At 37.9% G+C, this 20,743-nt stretch overlaps 1 protein-coding gene across 2 annotated transcripts in view; it reads left to right on the top strand.

Annotated features, from left to right (window-relative positions):
- LOC133653368 (formin-H) overlaps positions 1-20,743 on the top strand; it is an 82,208-nt gene that overhangs the window by 22,087 nt on the left and 39,378 nt on the right. For both annotated transcript variants that reach the window (XM_062052560.1, XM_062052559.1), the window contains exons 9-11: positions 6,230-6,341; positions 14,452-14,542; positions 19,345-19,431. In XM_062052560.1, coding sequence (XP_061908544.1) covers positions 6,230-6,341; positions 14,452-14,542; positions 19,345-19,431 — 290 coding nt within the window. The remainder of the gene's footprint in view (positions 1-6,229; positions 6,342-14,451; positions 14,543-19,344; positions 19,432-20,743) is intronic.

Below are 20,743 nucleotides of genomic sequence, written 5' to 3'. Positions count from 1 at the left end.
ATGTGGAAGGAGCAGTCGCCAGAAAAAAGGGTGGAAATAGGGCTTTGGAAAACCAGGAATTCTGAAAAATTCTGGAATTTTTTTTTACTTGGAGGTGGAATGATTTGAATCGGTTGAAAAATTTGGAAATGGTGGAAATTTGAAGAATGTCCCATTCTTTTCAATGGGAATTTCATGGAAATTTGGGAATAAGAGGGAATTTTTTTAGAAAATGGTAAAATTGGAGGAATACTGGGAATTTGGATGAAAAATGTGGAAGGTTGAGTGCGCCAAAATCGGGAGAATAATAATAATAATAATGAATTTTGGTTTACAAAACCATTTTCAATGGGAATTTCCCAAAAATTAGGGAATTTCGGGAATTTTTTAGAAAATGGTAAAAAACTTGAACAGTCTGAATGAGTTGGTGTTGGAATTTTTTCAAATCGGTTGAAGTAGTAACATGTTGAATTGAGAAATGGTATTACGGATTTCCTGGAATTCCGGGAAAACCGGGAATTTTTCTAGTTTAAAAAACAACTTGTTTTTTTGTCCGGAATAAGAAAAATAATTTGACAGTAAAACGGTTGAAATGCGTTGAAAAATGTGGAAGGAGCAGTCGCCAGAAAAAAAAGGTGGAAATAGGGCTTTGGAAAACCAGGAATTCTGGAAAATCCTGGAATTTTTTTTTTACATGGAGGTGGAATGATTTGAATCGGTTAAAAAATGTGGAAATGGTGGAAGTTTGAAGAATGTCCCATTCTTTTCAATGGGAATTTCATGGAAATATGGGAATTTGGGTAAAAGAGGGAATTTTTTTTAGAAAATGGTAAAATTGGAGGAATTCTGGGAATTTGGATGAAAAATGTGGAAGGTGGAGTGCGCCAAAATCGGGAGAAGAATAATAATAATAATGAATTTTGGTTTACAAAACCATTTTCAATGGGAATTTCCCAAAAGTTAGGGAATTTCGGGAAAAGTGAGAATTTTTTAGAAAATGGTAAAAAACTTGAACAGTCTGAATGAGTTGGTGTTGGAATTTTTTCAAATCGGTTGAAGTAGTAACATGTTGAATTGAGAAATGGTATTACGGATTTCCTGTAATTCCGGGAAAACCGGGAATTTTTCTAGTTTAAGAAACAACTTTGTATTTTCTCCTGATTAAGAGGAATACTTTGACGGGAGAACGGTTGAAATGCGTTGAAAAATGTGGAAGGAGCAGTCGCCAGAAAAAAGGGTGGAAATAGGTCTTTGGAAAACCAGGAATTCTGGAAAATCCTGGAATTTTTTTTAACTTGGAAAAATAAATAGTTTATGTTTCCAGGATGTTGGAATGTGTTGAAGGTGGAATGGTTTGAATCGGTTGAAAATTGTGGAAGTTTGAAAAATGGCCAATATTATTTTAAATGGGAAAAATGTCCCGGAAAACCTGGAATTCTGGGAATTTGGGGAATTTCTTAAGGGAAATTCCGCGACTCCCGAATAGGCTGAACAGTTTGAAGTTGGAACGGTTTGAATCGGGTGAAAAAAGTGGAAGGTAGAGCGCGCCAAAATCTGGAGAAGAAGAAGAAGAAGAAGTTGAATAAATAGATGAATATTGGTGTAGAAAGCTATATGTACATCTTATATGTTCATGCATGGTATCTGCAGTGGTGTTGCTATGATATGCTGTGATGACAGGTATTAACTAGCTTTTGTGTCAGTGAAAGTTTTCAATTGCAGTGTTTTTATGACCTATTATACTACCTCTAAATACGTCAACAGCAGGTGGCTGTTTGTGAAAAGCGCCGCCAGGTAACTGCTGGTGTTGTTGAAGGGCGCATGAATAGAATGAAAATTATTTGTTTTTCTAAAAAATGAAAAAAAAATAAAATAAAAATGACCCAATCGGAGCGCCATTTCTGACTGGGTCTGAATATCTCATTCCCTCGACAGCGGCGCCACTTGCCAATTAAAAGTACACCTCTGAGCGCTCTTCAACAAATGAGGTGGTTATTATTAACACTCTCACCTCTCACCTGGAAGGAAAAGGTGTGCTTTTGAGAAATCAAAGTGAGTTTTCGAAATAAAGTTGTTGTTTTTTTTAAACACATTCAAGAAACGTGTCGGATTGAACTCGATTTTCTGGGTTTGCCTTTTTTTTTTTCCTGCATTGAAAAAAAACATACTTAGAAAGTCAAACTGTGGCCTTTCACATTTGAACCGATACAGCACCAACTCCCGTTGCATGGGAATCGATACCGGTGCTCAACGGTATCGATTTGTATTTTATTTGCGTGTGTTCATGTGGTTGTAAATATGAATTTGTTTAATATTAAAAATCTAAATTGAACAGTGTTAATGATCACTTTTCTGTCCAGGTGTTGTCTTCTTACCCTTCTAAGTCTCATTTGCAAGTATGCAACCATTTCATTTAGTCTTAGATGTGTTGCCACAGTCGGGAACAGATGTTTATTGGGTATTTTAACATAAAAGTGTTTGATTGTGAGGCATTAAAAGCCACAAAATGCAACGGGTCCACCAGAGCCACAAACGCTGGCTGAGTAACAACAATATGAACATTACACAAGGGTTAAAGATTGAATCCCCGTTACCTGCATTGTTAGCTGCCGTTTGCTAGCGTTTGTTTACGATTTAGAATACACAAAACAGAGAAAGACATATGTGTTGTCGCACACGAAGAATGTTACGGCACAAACGAGGTCATCGATTGTCACGCGGTGCAATTTAGTGTAACACAAAACAAATGTACGAAAATTAGAGATGCCGATAAATGCTTCAAAATGTAATATCAGAAATTATCGGTATCGGTTTCAAAAAGTTTAATTTATGACTTTTTATAACGCCGCTGTGTACACGGACGTAGGGAGAAGTACAGAGCGCCAATAAACCTTAAAGGCACTGCCTTTGCGTGCCGGCCCAGTCACATAATATCTACAGCTTTTCACACACACAAGTGAATGCAAGGCATACTTGGTCAACAGCCATACAGGTCACACTGAGGGTAGCCGTATAAACAACTTTAACACTGTTACAAATATGCGCCACACTGTGAACCCACACCAAACAAGAATGACAAACACATTTCGGGAGAACATCCGCACCGTAACACAACATAAACACAACAGGACAAATACCCAGAACCCCTTGCAGCACTAACTCTTCGGGGACGCGACAATATACACCCCTCGCTAGCCCCTACCCCGCCCACCTCAACCTCCTCATGCTCTCTCGGGGAGAGCATGTCCCAAATTCCAAGCTGCTGTTTTGAGGCATGTTAAAAAAAATAATGCACTTTGTGACTTCAATAATAAATATGGCAATATTGGCACTTTTTTCCATAACTTGAGTTGATTTATTTTGGAAAACCTTGTTACATTGTTTAATGCATCCAATTTTTTTGAACTTGGAAAAATGATGGTTTGAATGTCCAGGATGAGTGGAGAATGTTGAAGATGGAATGGTTGGAATCGGTTGAAAAATGTGTAAATGATGGAAGTTTGATAAATGGCCCATTCATTCTGAATGGAAAAATGTCCCGGAAAACCTGGAATTTGGATGAAAAATGTGGAATTTTTCAAAACGGTCGAGAAATGTAGAAGTACTAACATTTTTAATTGAGAAATAGTATTACGGAATTCCTGGAATTTCTGGAATTTTTGATGAAGATAAATTATTTGACGGTAGAACGGTTGAAGTGGGTTGAAAAATGTGGAAGGAGACGTCGACAGAAAAAAGGGTAAAAAAAAAGGGTTTCACAAAACGGGAAGTCTGTGAATTCCTGGAATTTTTTTGAACTTGGAAAAATTATAGTTTCAATGTCCAGAATGAGTGGAATATGTTGAAGGTGGAATGGTTGGAATCGGTAGAAAAATGTGGAAATGGTGGAAGTTTGAAAAATGGCCCATTCATTCTGAATGGGAAAAATGTCCCGGAAAACCTGGAATTCTGGGAATTTGGATGAAAAATGTGGAAGGTAGAGTGCGCCAAAATCGGAAGAAAAAGAAGAAGAATGAATTTTGGTGTAAAAAAAACATTTTCAAAGGGAATTTTCAAAAAATTTGGGAATTTCGGGAAAAGCGGGAATTTATTGGAAAATGGTAAAAAAAATAGAATTTTCTAAATGATTTGATGTTGGAATTTTGTCCAGATTAAGAGGAATGTTTTGACGGTGGAACGGTTGAAATGCGTTGAAAAATGTGGAAGGAGCAGTCGCCAGAAAAAAGGGTGGAAATAGGGCTGTGCAAAACCAGGATTTCTGGAAAATCCTGGCATTTTTTTTAACTTGGAAAAAAAAAAAAGTTAACATTTCCAGGATGTTGGAATGTGTTGAAGGTAGAATGGTTTGAATCGGTTGAAAAATGTGGAAATGGTGGAAGTTTGAAGAATGTCCCATTCTTTTCAATGGGAATTTCATGGAAATTTGAGAATTCCGGGAAAAGAGGGCATTTTTTAAAAAATGATAAAAAACTTGAATTTTCTGAACAAACTTTAACACTGTTACAAATATGCGCCACACTGTGAACCCACACCGAACAAGAATGACAAACACATTTCGGGAGAACATCCGCACCGTAACACAACATAAACACAACAGGACAAATACCCAGAACCCCTTGCAGCACTAACTCTTCCGGGACGCTACAATATACACCCCCCCCCCCCCCCACCGCCCCCCACCTCAACCTCCTCATGCTCTCTCAGGGAGAGCATGTCCCAAATTCCAAGCTGCTGTTTTGAGGCATGTTAAAAAAAATAATGCACTTTGTGACTTCAATAATAAATATGGCAGTGCCATGTTGGCATTTTTTTCCCATAACTTCAGTTGATTTATTTTGGAAAACCTTGTTACATTGTTTAATGCAGGGGTCACCAACGCGGTGCCCGCGGGCACCAGGTAGCCCGTAAGGACCAGATGAGTAGCCCGCCGGCCTGTTCTGAAAATAGCTCAAATAGCAGCACTTACCAGTGAGCTGCCTCTATTTTTTAAATTGTATTTATTTACTAGCAAGCTGGTCTCGCTTTGCCCGACATTTTTAATTTTAAGAGAGACAAAACTCAAATAGAATTTGAAAATCCAAGAAAATATTTTAAAGACTTGGTCTTCACTTGTTTAAATAAACTCATTAATTTTTTGACTTTGCTTCTTATAACTTTCAGAAAGACAATTTTAGAGAAAAAATACAACCTTAAAAATGATTTTAGGATTTTTAAACACATATACCTTTTTACCTTTTAAATTCCTTCCTCTTCTTTCCTGACAATTTAAATCAATGTTCAAGTAAATTTATTTTTTTTATTGTAAAGATTAATAAATACATTTTAATTTAATTCTTCATTTTAGCTTTTGTTTTTCCGACGAAGAATATTTGTGAAATATTTCTTCAAACTCATTATGATTAAAATTCAAAAAAATTATTCTGGCAAATCTAGAAAATCTGTAGAATCAAATTTAAATCTTATTTCAAAGTCTTTTGAATTTCTTTTAAAAATTTTGTTCTGGAAAATCTAGAAGAAATAATGATTTGTCTTTGTTAGAAATATAGCTTGGTCCAATTTGTTATATATTCTAACAAAGTGCAGATTGGATTTTAACTTATTTAAAACGTGTCATCACAATTCTAAAATGAATTTTAATCAGGAAAAATTACTAATGATTTTTTTTTTTAATTTTTCAAAAAGATTCGAATTAGCTAGTTTTTCTCTTCTTTTTTACGGTTGAATTTTGAATTTTAAAGAGTCGAAATTGAAGATAAACTATGTTTCAAAATGTAATTGTCATTTTTTTCGTGTTTTCTCCTCTTTTAAACCGTTCAATTAAGTGTAAATATCATTAATTATTAATAATAACATAGAGTTAAAGGTAAATTGAGCAAATTGGCTATTTCTGGCAATTTATTTAAGTGTGTATCAAACTGGTAGCCCTTCGCATTAATCAGTACCCAAGAAGTAGCTCTTGGTTTCAAAAAGGTTGGTGACCCCTGGTTTAATGCATCCAGCGGGGCATCACAACAAAATTAGGCATAATAATGTGTTAATTCCACGACTGTATATATCTGTATTGGTTGATATCGGAATCGGTAATTAAGAGTTGGACAATATCGGATTATTGGATATCAGCAAAAAAGCCATTATTGGACATCTCTAACGGAAATCCATTCTCTCAGGTGTTTTTCAGCAACCACTTCTGTCTTTTTAATTGCAAGAACAGAAGGCAAGCTCACGTGCCGGTTCCTCTTTGTTCTTGCAGACATTTTCCTCAAAAGCTTCGCGGTGCAGCCTGCGGAGCTGAAGGGCAAACTGTTCATCGTTAACGAGGAAGACGGCGGCCTGTCTGAGGAGCACATTACATCTCTGAGGAGGTAGGACTTTTCAAGGCCTTTCATTGGCAGTCTTTTCTCGCCGAGTCGCGGCCCACGTGGAGGGGCGGGATTGCACCCTTTGACCGGCGGTGTGTCCTACTTCAACACTCATGCATTTTACAGGGGAGCCATTAAAAAGTGACTTTTTTTTTTTTTTTTTTAGATCTTAGATAAATATTAACTCGATCCACGCCACGTTCAGATAAGCTGATAAGGTTGCGTTGGTTACTTTTGCTGCCGAAACAGGCTGCAAAGTTCAACAAAGCAGAGAGCAAGTGCAAAAATATCCATCCATCCATCCGTTTTCTACCGCTTGTCCCGGGTGCTGGAGCCTATCTCAGCTGCATTCGGGCAGTAGCCGGGGTACAGCCTCGACAAGTCGCCACCTCATCGATTAAAGGGAGGGAAGCCAGCAGAGACAGGATGCTAACTGCGAAGAGTTAGCGACGTTCCGGCGTAGGCTCCAAGGGTCCACTGGTCTTTATGCTGCAGTCTTGATAAGCTCCAGGTGTGCGGATTGCTGATTGCCTGCAGCTTCGTCGTTGCGTGGGCATGGAGCTCATCAAGTCCTGATGTGTGTGTCCAATTTGGTGAGTTTTGAAGCATGTTAAGGGGGTCAAATTACAGCTCAAAGAGGCGACGGTATAATAATAATAATAATAATAAATAATAATAAAACACTAGAAATACAATAGGATCCTCTGTCCTTAAGGGACATTCGGTCCCTAATAATAATAATGATAATAATAATAATAGATTTTATTTGTAAAAAGCACTTTGAGTAAACAACCTCAACGTGCTACAGTGTATTAAAAAAATAAAAAATAAAAAGTTAATAAAAATTAAAAAAAATAAAAACTAGAACAGCCAAATAGCTAGAACTAGTATGCATATATCTAAAAAAATGCTTTTTTGAAAAGAAGGGTTTTTAAGCCTTTTTTAAAAGCATCCACAGTCTGTGGTACCCTCAGGTGGTCAGGGAGAGCGTTCCACAGACTGGGAGCGGCGGAGCAGAAAGCCCGGTCTCCTATTGTCCGTAGCTTTGTCCTCGGAGGTTGGAGGAGGTTAGCCTGTCCGGAGCGGAGGTGTCGTGTGGAGGATTTGGGGGTGAGTACTTCTTTGAGGTAGAGGGGGGCATTTCCATGGAGGCACTGGTGGGTTAGTAGGGAGACTTTGTATTCAATCCTGAGTGGAACAGGAAGCCAGTGAAGGGATTTGAGAACTGGATGGTCTTGCTGGGGTGATGACGTCACCGACTGGAGTTTTGCAAAGTTCTAATGCCAAACTAGCAGAAGTACGGCTTTTTTAACCAACAGCCGTGTGCTAATGACATTTTTATCCGTGGATATTTGCGGCGTTGGAAGCCATCGACATGCCCACAGGAAGGTCACGGTGAAAGTGGCTCCTTACTCACAGTTAACTCACCGCGTGGTGGTGGGGGGGGGTTTACCACGGATCTAACGCACAGCGGTCGCTGGAAAGACTTTATTTATTCTATGAAAACATAATATATATTTTAAAACGCCCCCGCCTGCGCCGGAGGAATACGGTCTCAAAAAGAAGCTCTCCTAACAGGTGCTGCAATATTCATGTGTGCTGGAGTCTGGCGCTGGGAGGCACAAACAACCTCGTGGAAAGAAAAAAACCCGATAACCTCGCAAAGGACAGGAAGAGGAAGTCCAGCAGCAAAGGAGCACACGGGTACTCCGGTGTTCCAGTATAGGAGGTCAGGGGCGTCACTAGCTTTTAAGGACAGGGGGGGCTTAGCCCCCAGGAGATGCACAAGCACAAAACTTCACAAACGACTAACAAACACTTAGAAATTAATCATTGTTATTATTATTATTTCAGTGGGTTTATTTTCAATCCGTGTTCAGTACAACAACAAACATGGGTTTGCACAGTGACATTTTGTTTACAGCATCAACAAGAAACAATGACTTGCATGATCCTTCAAGATACACTGAAACACAATGAAAGTCATGGCATTAGCCTCTATGTCAGGGGTCACCAACCTTTTTGAAACCAAGAGCTACTTCTAGGGTACTGATTAATGCGAAGGGCTACCAGTTTGATACACACTTACTGTAAATAAATTGCCAGAAATAGCCAATTTGCTCAATTTACCTTTAACTCTATGTTATTATTAATAATTAATGATATTTACACTTAATTGAACGGTTTAAAAGAGGAGAAAACACAAAAAAATGACATTTTGAAACATAGTTTATCTTCAATTTCGACTCTTTAAAATTCAAAATTCAACCGAAAAAATGAAGAGAAAAACTAGCTAATTCGAATCTTTTTGAAAAATTAAAAAAAAAAAAAATTGTAATTTTTCCTTATTAAGATTAATTTTAGAATTGTGATGACACGTTTTAAATAGGTTAAAATCCAATCTGCACTTTGTTAGAATATATAACAAATTGGACCAAGCTATATTTCTAACAAAGACAAATCATTATTTCTTCTAGATTTTCCAGAACAAAAATTTTAAAAGAAATTCAAAAGACTTTGAAATAAGATTTAAATTTGATTCTACAGATTTTCTAGATTTGCCAGAATAATTTTTTTGAATTTTAATCATAATAAGTTTGGAGAAATATTTCACAAATATTCTTCGTCGGAAAAACAGAAGCTAAAATGAAGAATTAAATTAAAATGTATTTATTAATCTTTACAATAAAAAAAATAAATTTACTTGAACATTGATTTAAATTGTCAGGAAAGAAGAGGAAGGAATTTAAAAGGTAAAAAGGTATATGTGTTTAAAAATCCTAAAATAATTTTTAAGGTTGTATTTTTTCTCTAAAATTGTCTTTCTGAAAGTTATAAGAAGCAAAGTAAAAAAATTAATGAATTTATTTAAACAAGTGAAGACCAAGTCTTTAAAATATTTTCTTGGATTTTCAAATTCTATTTGAGTTTTGTCTCTCTTAAAATTAAAAATGTCGGGCAAAGCGAGACCAGCTTGCTAGTAAATAAATACAATTTAAAAAATAGAGGCAGCTCACTGGTAAGTGCTGCTATTTGAGCTATTTTTAGAACAGGCCGGCGGGCTACCTGGTGCCCGCGGGCACCGCGTTGGTGACCCCTGCTCTATGTTATTCATTCACAACATAGAGGCTAATGCCACCACTTTAGCTCACAATACAATAATTGTTTGTTCCCAAATATTTTGAAGTTGCACAGATTACATTTTGGGCACATATGTGACTAAAATGATTGTAAATTCAAGCCCTGGAAATATTACTTGATTACTTGAATTAAAGTAATATCTGGATCGGGATAATTTGGCTTGTATATAATATATTTATATATATGTATTTTATGGCAAGCCGTTAAGGAAAATAATATATATGGAAGTCTGAATAGAAATGAGAAACTTTTATATATACTGTAAATAAGAAAGACTTAGAGTCTGTCTGCTGATCTGAAAAAGAGCCAAAGCTGTCAAAGAGCTTAGGGACCATCTTCAAAGTGCAATGCTGAAACAAATAATGCAAACAATAAAATGTAACTTCCAGGGCTTGAGACTAATGTAGTCCCGTCGTCCCGGGGACGGTAAAAAGAATGCACGGGACAAAATGAAATGCTACCCGGGACGATGGCTTTTAACCATTTTTTTTCTTTTTATGTATTTATTCGTTTTACATTTTATATTAAATGTCTTGGTTTTTCCACCCTCTGAAAATCCTATGAAATGTTTAACAAGCCATCCTATAATAATACAACAGCTATTAATGTAACAATACAATAAAAAAATATATTTAATTATGTTTTTTTCATTATTTTAACAATAGGCTAATGTATATTACTTTATATAGATTCTACAAGAAACACAAAACTTAAAAACTAAATTATTTACAATTGCAGACACAAGGTTCTTGTTCTGCAGTGCTGTGTGCTAATGTGCTTCGTACACCTGCAGGACCGCAAGCAAGGTCGCAGAGAAAATGCGGACTGGATTTTGAGTGATGTGGGCATTTTGTATATGAACAAGTCCAAGGACCGCAAGCAAGGTCGCAGAGAAAATGCGGACTGGATTTTGAGTGATGTGGGCATTTTGTATATGAACAAGTCCAAGGACCGCAAGAAAGGTCGCAGAGAAAATGCGGACTGGATTTTGAGTGATGTGGGCATTTTGTATATGAACAAGTCCAAGGACCACAAGCAAGGTCGCAGAGAAAATGCGGACTGGATTTTGAGTGATGTGGGCATTTTGTATATGAACAAGTCCAAGGACCACAAGCAAGGTCGCAGAGAAAATGCGGACTGGATTTTGAGTGATGTGGGCATTTTCTATATGAACAAGTGGAATGGATTGGATACCGACGCACTAAAGGGGCTCTCTACCTTACGCTATGAAGTGAGGGAAAACTGAGTGAATAACGACAGGTTATATGATTATTTATTTAAACTCATATTCAGGCCACTTTATAATGAATATGTCGGCATGTATTTGTAAAAAAAAATAAAAAAAAAATTACTTTTTTTTTTTTTTTTTAACACTAAATTATTTAGGGGGGCTTAAGAACATTTTGGGGGGGCTTGAGCCCCCCTAAAATAGTCCTAACAACGCCAAGGTAGGAGGTCAAACTCAGTGCAAGCAGACTTTACATTTTTGACCGGTTATGTCGACAACCGCTTATGTCGCGTCAGGCAGCCAGTCTGGGGGCGTGGACGTAGGCAGGTTCCACTGTACCAGGTGGAACCCACAATATTAGGTACAGCAGCGCAATCTAATGACGTCCAATACAAGAACCTTGTTATTAGTTCTAACTAGAAATGTCCGATAATATCGGCCTGCCGATAAATGCTTTAAAATGTAATATCGGAAATTATCGGTATCGGTTTCAAAAAGTCTCTATGTCTCCCGGCTGGCCTGGGAACGCCTCGGGATCCCCCGGGAGGAACTGGACGAAGTGGCTGGGGAGAGGAAAATCTGGGCTTCCCTGCTTAGGCTGCTGCCCCCGCGACCCGACCTCGGATAAGCGGAAGAAGATGGATGGATGGATGGATGGTTTCAAAAAGTAAAATTAAAGACTTTTTAAAATGCCGCTCTACGGTAAAACACGGACGTAGGGCATACTTGCCAACCCTCCCGATTTTCCCGGGAGACTTCCGAATTTCAGTGCCCCTCCCTAAAATCTCCCGGGGCAACCATTCTTCCGAATTTCTCGCGATTTCCATCCGAACAACATTATTGGGGGCGTGCCTTAAAGGCGCTGCCTTCAATGTCCTCTACAACCTCTACAAACAGCGTGCCGGCCCAGTCACATAATATACGTGGCTTTTACACACACATAAGTGAATGCAAGGCATACTTGGTCAACAGCCATACAGGTCACACTGAGGGTAGCCGTATAAACAACTTTAACACTGTTATAAATATGCGCCACACTGTCAACCCACACCAAACAAGAATGACAAACACCGCACCGTAACACTACACAAACACAACAGAACAAATACCCAGAACCCCTTGCAGCACTAACTCTTCCGGGACGCTAGAATATACAACCCCCGCTACCACCAAACCCCGCCTCCCAACCCCGCCCACCTATTCTCCCGAATGCGTAGGTCTCAAGGTTGGCAAGTACGCTCTTTCCAAACTTACGGGATGGTATAGCTCGGTTGGTAGAGTGGCCGTGCCAGCAACTTGAGGGTTCCAGGTTCAATCCCCGCTTCCGAATCAGTAATTAAGAGTTGGACAATATCGGATATCAGCAAAAAAGCCATTATCGGACATCTCTAGTTTTAACTTTACCGTGACTAACCAGCAGTGTTGCTTTTAAAAAGTAATACTTGTAGTCACTCGTTACTTGACCAAACAAAGTTATTTTGTTATTAATTCAGTAGAATTACTAACAAAATAACTTTTTTGTGTGTTTCTTTAAAAAAACTAAAAACTCAAATTTAAATGATGACTACAGATGGAAATTAACCCTTGGCTACAATCTGGTACATTTACCTTTTATATGTTTTTTTTTAATAAAGTATCCGTATCACTGCAATTTAAAGACTCTTGGCTTCAAAACCAGACAATGTTTAACCAAGTTCAATAGAAGTGCAAGTGTCCTATAACTCAAATATCTGGCATAAAAACTGATTTTCAAGGTAAATGTAGATTTTCAAGGTAAAAAATAATTTTCAAGGTAAAACTTGATGTTCAAGGTAAAAACTGATTTTCAAGGTAAAATTTGATTTTCAAGGTAAAAGTTGATTTTCAAGGTAAAAACTGATTTTCAAGGTAAAACTTGATATTCAAGGTAAAAACTGATTTTCAAGGTAAAAAATGATTTTCAAGGTGGAAGTTGATTTTCAAGGTAAAAGTTGATTTTCAAGGTAAAAACTGATTTTCAAGATAAAAACTGATTTTCAAGATAAAAACTGATTTTCAAGGTAAAAGTTGATTTTCAAGGTAAAAACTGATTTTTAAGGTAAAAACTGATTTTCAAGATAAAAATTGATTTTCAAGGTAAAAAATTCTTTTCAAGGTAAAAGTTGATTTTCAAGGTAAAAGTTGATTTTCAAGGTGAAAACTGATTTTCAAGGTAAAAGTTTATTTTCAAGGTAAAAAAATTATTTTCAAGGTAAAAGTTGATTTTCAAGGTGAAAACTGATTTTCAAGGTAAAAGTTTATTTTCAAGGTAAAAAAATTATTTTCAAGGTAAAAGTTCATTTTCAAGGTAAAAACTGATTTTCAAGGTAAAAACTGATTTTAAAGGTAAAAGTTGATTTTCAAGGTAAAAACTGATTTTCAAGGTAAAACTTGATATTCAAGGTAAAAACTGATTTTCAAGGTAAAAAATTATTTTCAAGATAAAAAATTATTTTTCAAGGTGGAAGTTGATTTTCAAGGTAAAAGTTGATTTTCAAGGTAAAAACTGATTTTCAGGATAAAAACTGATTTTCAAGGTAAAAACTGATTTTCAAGATAAAAATTGATTTTCAAGGTAAAAAAATTATTTTCAAGGTAAAAAATTGATTTTCATGGTAAAAACTGATTTTCAAGGTAAAAACTGATTTTCAAGGTAAAAGTTTATTTTCAAGGTAAAAAAATTATTTTCAAGGTAAAAGTTAATTTTCAAGGTAAAAACTGATTTTCAAGGTAAAAACTGATTTTCAAGGTAAAAGTTTATTTTCGAGGTAAAAGTTGATTTTCAAGGTAAAAGTTGATTTTCAAGGTAAAAACTGATTTTCAAGGTAAAAACTGATTTTCAAAATAAAAATTGATTTTCAAGGTAAAAAATTATTTTCAAGGTAAAAACTGATTTTCAAGGTAAAAACTGATTTTCAAGGTAAAAGTTTATTTTCAAGGTAAAAAAAATATTTTCAAGGTAAAAGTTAATTTTCAAGGTAAAAACTGATTTTCAGGGTAAAAACTGATTTTCAAGGTAAAAGTTTATTTTCAAGGTAAAAAAAATATTTTCAAGGTAAAAGTTTATTTTCAAGGTAAAAACTGATTTTCAAGGTAAAACAATGATTTTCAAGGTAAAAAATTATTTTCGAGGTAAAAAATGATTTTCAAGGTAAAAGTTGATTTTCAAGGTAAAAAAATTATTTTCAAGGTAAAAGTTGATTTTCAAGGTAAAAAAAATTATTTTCAAGGTAAAAGTTTATTTTCAAGGTAAAAACTGATTTTCAAGGTAAAAAAAAAATTTTTCAAGGTAAAAGTTGATCTTCAAGGTAAAAGTGAACTGAATAACAAACAAACCAACTACCTGACAAAGCAACAAAATAATCAGCAAACCTAAACGATCAATTAAACCAGTTAGCTTACGAGACAACTTGGGGTAAACAACTATTCAAAGCAAGTAAGTACTATTTTCATGCACTCTTTTAAGTAACTTTCTTTATTTACGAACAAGCTAACAACTACTTACCTATCAAAATAACAAATAAACGGACTAGTTTATTAGTAATCCAACCCAGTGTTGGGTTGAATTTCAAAGGTACGATTTAAAGAAGTGTTTGCTAAAAATGTGGAATGTGACTGAGCGTGTGGATGAACACGCTGACAATGACGATGGTGGAGATGGATGTCACACCACACACGGTGTGACAAACGTGTCAGACTGCTAATGGTGATGGTGATGATTGACAGGTACGTTCCCACGGAGGAGGACGTGGAGATGTATCAATCCTACAAAGGAGTCGTGAGCGAGCTGCACATCGTGGACCAGTACATGACGGAGGTAGAACGCCTTTCTCCTCCTCGCCACTTCTTACCACACATCCACTTACCATCTGACCTCAACATCCTTTGTTCACGTGTGCGACGGAGGGGGTGAGAAGCCTTGGCGCGCGCAAACATCCCACAACGTGAGGGCTTTAATATTCAAGATGAGGGCGGCGTCGCCTCAGGAATCTTCCCTGCAGGCAAATGTGACCTGTGACGAGCCGCAGGCTGTCAGCGCCAATAAAACATTCCAATCACTGCCGCCTTTAAAGCAAACATCGGAATATTCCACAAAGACCCAGTGCTTCAAAAAGAGAAAAAAAAAAAAAAAGATTAGAAGGTGGAACATCCTGCTAAAGCTGGAGCATGTAATTGATGATGGGGGATGAACAGCAGGCTCGCTTTTTTAAATAAATCCTCAATTTTTGGGTCTTCGTCGCTATTATTAGTGGATTTTACGGCCGCATTAGCGTGACAACAACCCAGAAAAACAGGAAACGTTCATGTGAAAACACAAGTTTGATCATTTACAAGCCAGGCCAAAAGTAGGGATGGAGACCGTTCACATTTGAACCCGATTCCTGGTACCTGGGAATCGATAGCGGTACTCACAAACCAGTTTTCAGTGTGTGTTAATAATTTTTGTATTTTATTTTATTTTATTTTATTTTATTTTATTTTATTTTATTTTATTTTATTTTATTTATAATGTCCTGCCCAGCTTCTCAGGCAAATCATATAGTAGATGTAGATGCCCATATCGGCTGTTCAGATTTACTTTACAAAAGAGAAGTGTAGGATACTTCTCTTGTTGCCTTATTTGTATTTTGACTTTATTAAATGTATTTATATTATCATTTGGTGCAGCCGGGCCGGAGCAGGAGGGGATAGAAAGAGAAAAAAAAAGGAAGACAGAGGGGGGAATTGTGGGGACAAGAGGGGGAATAGACAGAGAGACAAAAATAAACAACAGCAAACACAACAACAACAACAGAGCAACATCAGCAAATACGACATGTACAAATATGTTGGTAAAAGTAATAGCAAATAAGCAGTTAGCGAAAATAAAAAATAATACAGAAATGACAATGCATTATTACATTATTACACTAAAAATGGAGCAATATGAATACCAATAGAAATAGTGCTATTGATAATAAACAATACCAATACTTTACCTTTATTATCAACAATACAATTGTTCAAATGCAACAATACATATACGTAATGATAACTTGAGATACGAAAGAATGCAGTAAAATGGAGGGGAAGAAAGAGAAGCAACCTTAACCTTGTAGATTGTTATAGTAACAATAGATTAAGCTTTGTCAGTGTGCCATGTGTTATACCCAGTTTACCCTAGGGCAACAACGTTAATATATGTTTGATGAAACGTGATTATGTGCATGAGTGTATGTGTGCATATGTACTTGTATATGTACAGTATGTGTATACGTGTGCTTGTATTTTATTTTTAATTAAAACATTTTTTTGCAACATTGAAAAATGACCTACTTCTGATAACTGCTGTCTAGTTTTTACATCTTTTTTTTGGTTGCGTCCTTAAAAGTGTTAATAATGTACAAACCCCGTTTCCATATGAGTTGGGAAATTGTGTTAGATGTAAATATAAACGGAATACAATGATTTGCAAATCATTTTCAACCCATATTCAGTTGAATATGCTACAAAGACAACATATTTGATGTTCAAACTGATAAATATTTTTTTTTTGCAAATAATCATTAACTTTAGAATTTGATGCCAGCAACACGTGACAAAGAAGTTGGGAAAGGTGGCAATAAATACTGATAAAGTTGAGGAATGCTCATCAAACACTTATTTGGAACATCCCACAGGTGAGCAGGCTAATTGGGAACAGGTGGGTGCCATGAGTGGGTATGAAAGTAGATTCCATGAAATGCTCAGTCATTCACAAACAAGGATGGGGCGAGGGTCACCACTTTGTCAACAAATGCGTGAGCAAATTGTTGAACAGTTTAAGAAAAAACTTTCTCAACCAGCTATTGCAAGGAATTTAGGGATTTCACCATATAATATCATCAAAGGGTTCAGAGAATCTGGAGAAATCACTGCACGTAAGCAGCTAAGCCCGTGACCTTCGATTCCCTCAGGCTGTACTGCATCAACAAGCGACATCAGTGTGTAAAGGATATCCCCACATGGGCTCAGGAACACTTCAGAAACCCACTGTCAGTAACTACAGTTGGTCGCTACATCTGTAAGTGCAAGTTAAAACTCTCCTATGCAAGGCGAAAACCGTTTATCAACAACACCCAGAAACGCCGTCGGCTTCGCTGGGCCTGAGCTCATCTAAGATGGACTGATACAAAGTGGAAAAGTGTTCCGTGGTCTGACAAGTCCACATTTCAAATTGTTTTTGGAAACTGTGGACGTCGTGTCCTCCGGACCAAAGAGGAAAAGAACCATCCGGATTTTTATAGGCGCAAAGTGTAAAAGCCAGCATGTGTGATGGTATGGGGGTGTATTAGTGCCCAAGACATGGGTAACTTACACATCTGTGAAGGCGCCATTAATGCTGAAAAATACATGCAGGTTTTGGAGCAACATATGTTGCCATCCAAGCAACGACTTTTTGTGTGGCTGTAAACGCATCACTGGCTAAGTGCCATATGTGCATGTGTTGGCGCAAGTGAGAAAGAGCGAGCGGCTGCTGTTGATATAACAAAGTTGCTTTTGGTCTGGTTTGTACTGCAGAAAATGACCGGTTTTGCTAGATATCATTTTTTTTACGAATGTTTTGGTGATGTGTTTATGGCCGACAATGAAGAGTTCTGCTCAGTAAAGTGATGGATGGAATTCATGTCCTCAAAGCGTCTCGACAGACGTTACAATATTTGAACAATGATGACGGAAACTGTTTTCTCTGTCGTGTGGAAAATTGTTTTGCGCTTATTTTTTTATTTGATTTTGTGCGTGGCATAGATTGGGACGCTTGAGCAGTGCGCAATTGCACAGGCGCGCACCTTAGAGGGAACATTGATGGCTACCAAAACAAACAAGAGTGCACAAAAAACAGGAACTACATGGAGTTAAAGGCCTACTGAAATTTTTTTAAAAAATTTAAACGGGAATAGCAGATCCATTCTATGTGTCATACTTGATCATTTCGCGATATTGCCATATTTTTGCTGAAAGGATTTAGTAGAGAAAATCGACGATAAAGTTTGCAATTTTTGTCTCGCTGATAAAAAAAAGCCTTGCCTGTACCGGAAGTAGCGTGACGTCACAAGCGGTAGTGCTGCTCACAATTCTCCGTTGTTTACAATGGAGCAAGAGATATTCGGAGCGAGAAAGCGACGATTACCCCATTAATTTGAGCGAGGATGAAAGATTCGTGGATGAGGAACGTTAGAGTGACGGACTAGAATGCAGTTCAAGACATATATTTTTTCGCTCTGACCGTAACTTAGATACAAGCTGGCTCAATGGATTCCACACTCTCTCCTTTTTCTATTGTGGATCACGGATTTGTATTTTAAACCACCTCGGATACTATATCCTCTTGAAAATGAGAGTCGAGAAGGCGAAATGGACATTCACAGTGACTTTTATCTCCACGACAATACATCGACGAAGCTCTTTAGCATGAGCTAACGTGACAGCATCTGCCTCAAATGCAGATAGAAACAAAATAAATACATCCCTGACTGGAAGGATAGACTGAAGATCAACAATACTACTATCAGGCAGGGGCGCCGAAAAGGTGGGGTAAAGGAGACTGATTCTAGGGGCCCATGATGGAGGGGGGCCCAGAGAGGCCCCTAATGATGATGAAATTATAATACAGAAAAAATAATGACACTAAGTTATTAACTAACATATGGTAATGATAGTCAAAAATACCGTTAAAATGCATGATTGTATGTAAAATAGCATCAAAAAATGTTGCCGCTGTGTTGGGGGCCCTGTAAAGATTCTTTTCGTGGGGCCCAAAATCCCTAGCGGCGCCCCTGCTATCAGGAGACACCGAACCAAACACTGGACATGTAAATACACGGTTAATGCTATGCCGCCCGTCGAAGCCTAGCAATGCTGTTGCTAACGACGCTAACTTAGCAACGGGACCTCGTCAGAGCTATGATAAAAACATTAGCGCTCCACCTACGCCAGCCAGCCGTCATCTGCTCATCAACACCCGTGCTCACCTGCGTTCCAGCGATCGACGATGCGGTCGGCGGCCCGGAGACGTAGGAAGTCAAGGTGAGGTCGCCGGCGCTAGCGTCTGCTATCCAACAAAGTCCTCCTGTTTGTGTTGCTGTAGTCCGCCGCTAATACACCGATCCCACCTACAACGTTCTTCTTTGCAGCCTCCATTGTTCATTAAACAAATTGCAAAAGATTCACCAACGCAGATGTCCAGAATACTGTGGAATTATGAAATGAAAACAGAGCTTTTTGTATAGGATTCTACGGGCTCCGAATACTTCCCTTGCCCTCGTGACGTCACACGCATACGTCATCCTCCAAAGGCGTTTTGAACCGGAAGTTCCCCGGGAAATTTAAAATTGCACTTTATAAGTTAACCCGGCCGTATTGGCATGTGTTGCAATGTTAAGATTTCATCATTGATATATAAACTATCAGACTGCGTGGTCGGTAGTAGTGGCTTTCAGTCGGCCTTTAAACTAACAGAACATAACAAAAACACGATGATGATTTCTGGCTATGCTAGGCCTGCAGAGAAGGCCCTGACGGCAACACCACTGCAACTCGTGGCACGGCGCGCAAACGACACGGTTATCGACGTACCTGACCGTCTTTGGTGTGTTGCAGATGTGCGACATCCCGTACCTGAGCACACAGCTGGACCTGCTGCTGACCCTCAGAGAGCTTCCCATCAGCATGAGTGACCTGCAGCCTGTAAGTGCAGCGACACATACACACAAAAAAAGGCAATTCTTAGTCTTTGAGTGGGTCTAAAAGCTCCTTCTATTAATGCACCAAAGGCTCTTTTGAATTTGATGGGTTTTTTTGTCCCCAGCTTGATTTGCAAACGCGTTCCAAACGCCAGCGCTTTTAAGGCGACACTTGATTTGATGAGTGAGGACAAAGATGCTCTTAATCAAGTCAAGCTTGTGCTTTTTATTACTTATGCAAATGCAAAGTTAACATCCGCCCGGAAAGTCTTCATAAAGACAGATGAAGCAAGGTAAATAAATATAGGTTCTTTTTTGTAGCGAGAGTGAGGATCAATATTTCATCATTAGCCTTCTGTCTGTATGGAGGATCTTTGCTTATTGGCTTTAGACGCTGCAGGCTGCCAAGATGTTGGAGGCGCACAGAAACACACCCTGGCTCGTCTTCTTTTTAAAGGCCTACTGAAATGAATTTTTTTTATTTAAACGGGGATAGCAGATCTATTCTATGTGTCATACTTGATCATTTCGCGATATTGCCATATTTTTGGATTTAGTATAGAATAACGACGATAAAGATCGCAACTTTTGGTATCTGATAAAAAAAAGGCTTGCCCCTACCGGAAGTAGCGTGACGTAGTCAGTTGAACATATACGCAAAGTTCCCTATTGTTTACAATGATGGCCGCCAGAAGTGAGAGAGATTCGGACCGAGAAAGCGACAATTTCCCCATTCATTTGAGCGAGGATGAAAGATTTGTGGATGAGGAAAATGCAAGTGAAGGACTAGTGGGGAGTTGAAGCGATTCGGATAGGGAAGATGCTGTGAGAGCCGATATTCAGCTGGGAATGACTACAACAGTAAATAAACACAAGACATATATATACTCTATTAGCCACAACACAACCAGGCTTATATTTAATATGCCACAAATTAATCCCGCATAAAAACACCTAGGTGTTTGTTATGCTAGCTCCTATCTCCTAGCTACTAGCTCGAGCTAGTTATAGCTCGAGCGGGTTATATGGACGGGATCCCGTATATATATCGAGCCAATACTATTCAAACACCTGCACAACACACACACTCACTCAGCCCAAAGAACCGTTCACCTAACCCAGGGGTCGGCAACCTTTACCACTCAAAGAGCCATTTTGGCAAGTTTCACAAATTAAAGAAAGTAATGGGAGCCACAAAAATTTTTTTTAAATTTAAAATGAAAAACACCACATACAAAGCTTAAATACTTTGTGCTATGTTAACCAGGGATCTCCGACACACGCACCGGCACGCACTTTAATGTGGAAATTTGATG

The sequence above is a fragment of the Entelurus aequoreus genome, linkage group LG07, assembly GCF_033978785.1.
Source record: "Entelurus aequoreus isolate RoL-2023_Sb linkage group LG07, RoL_Eaeq_v1.1, whole genome shotgun sequence".
Taxonomy (NCBI): domain Eukaryota; kingdom Metazoa; phylum Chordata; class Actinopteri; order Syngnathiformes; family Syngnathidae; genus Entelurus; species Entelurus aequoreus.
The sequence above is the reverse complement of the archived record's forward strand: the minus strand, read 5'-3'. Positions and strand labels throughout refer to the sequence as shown.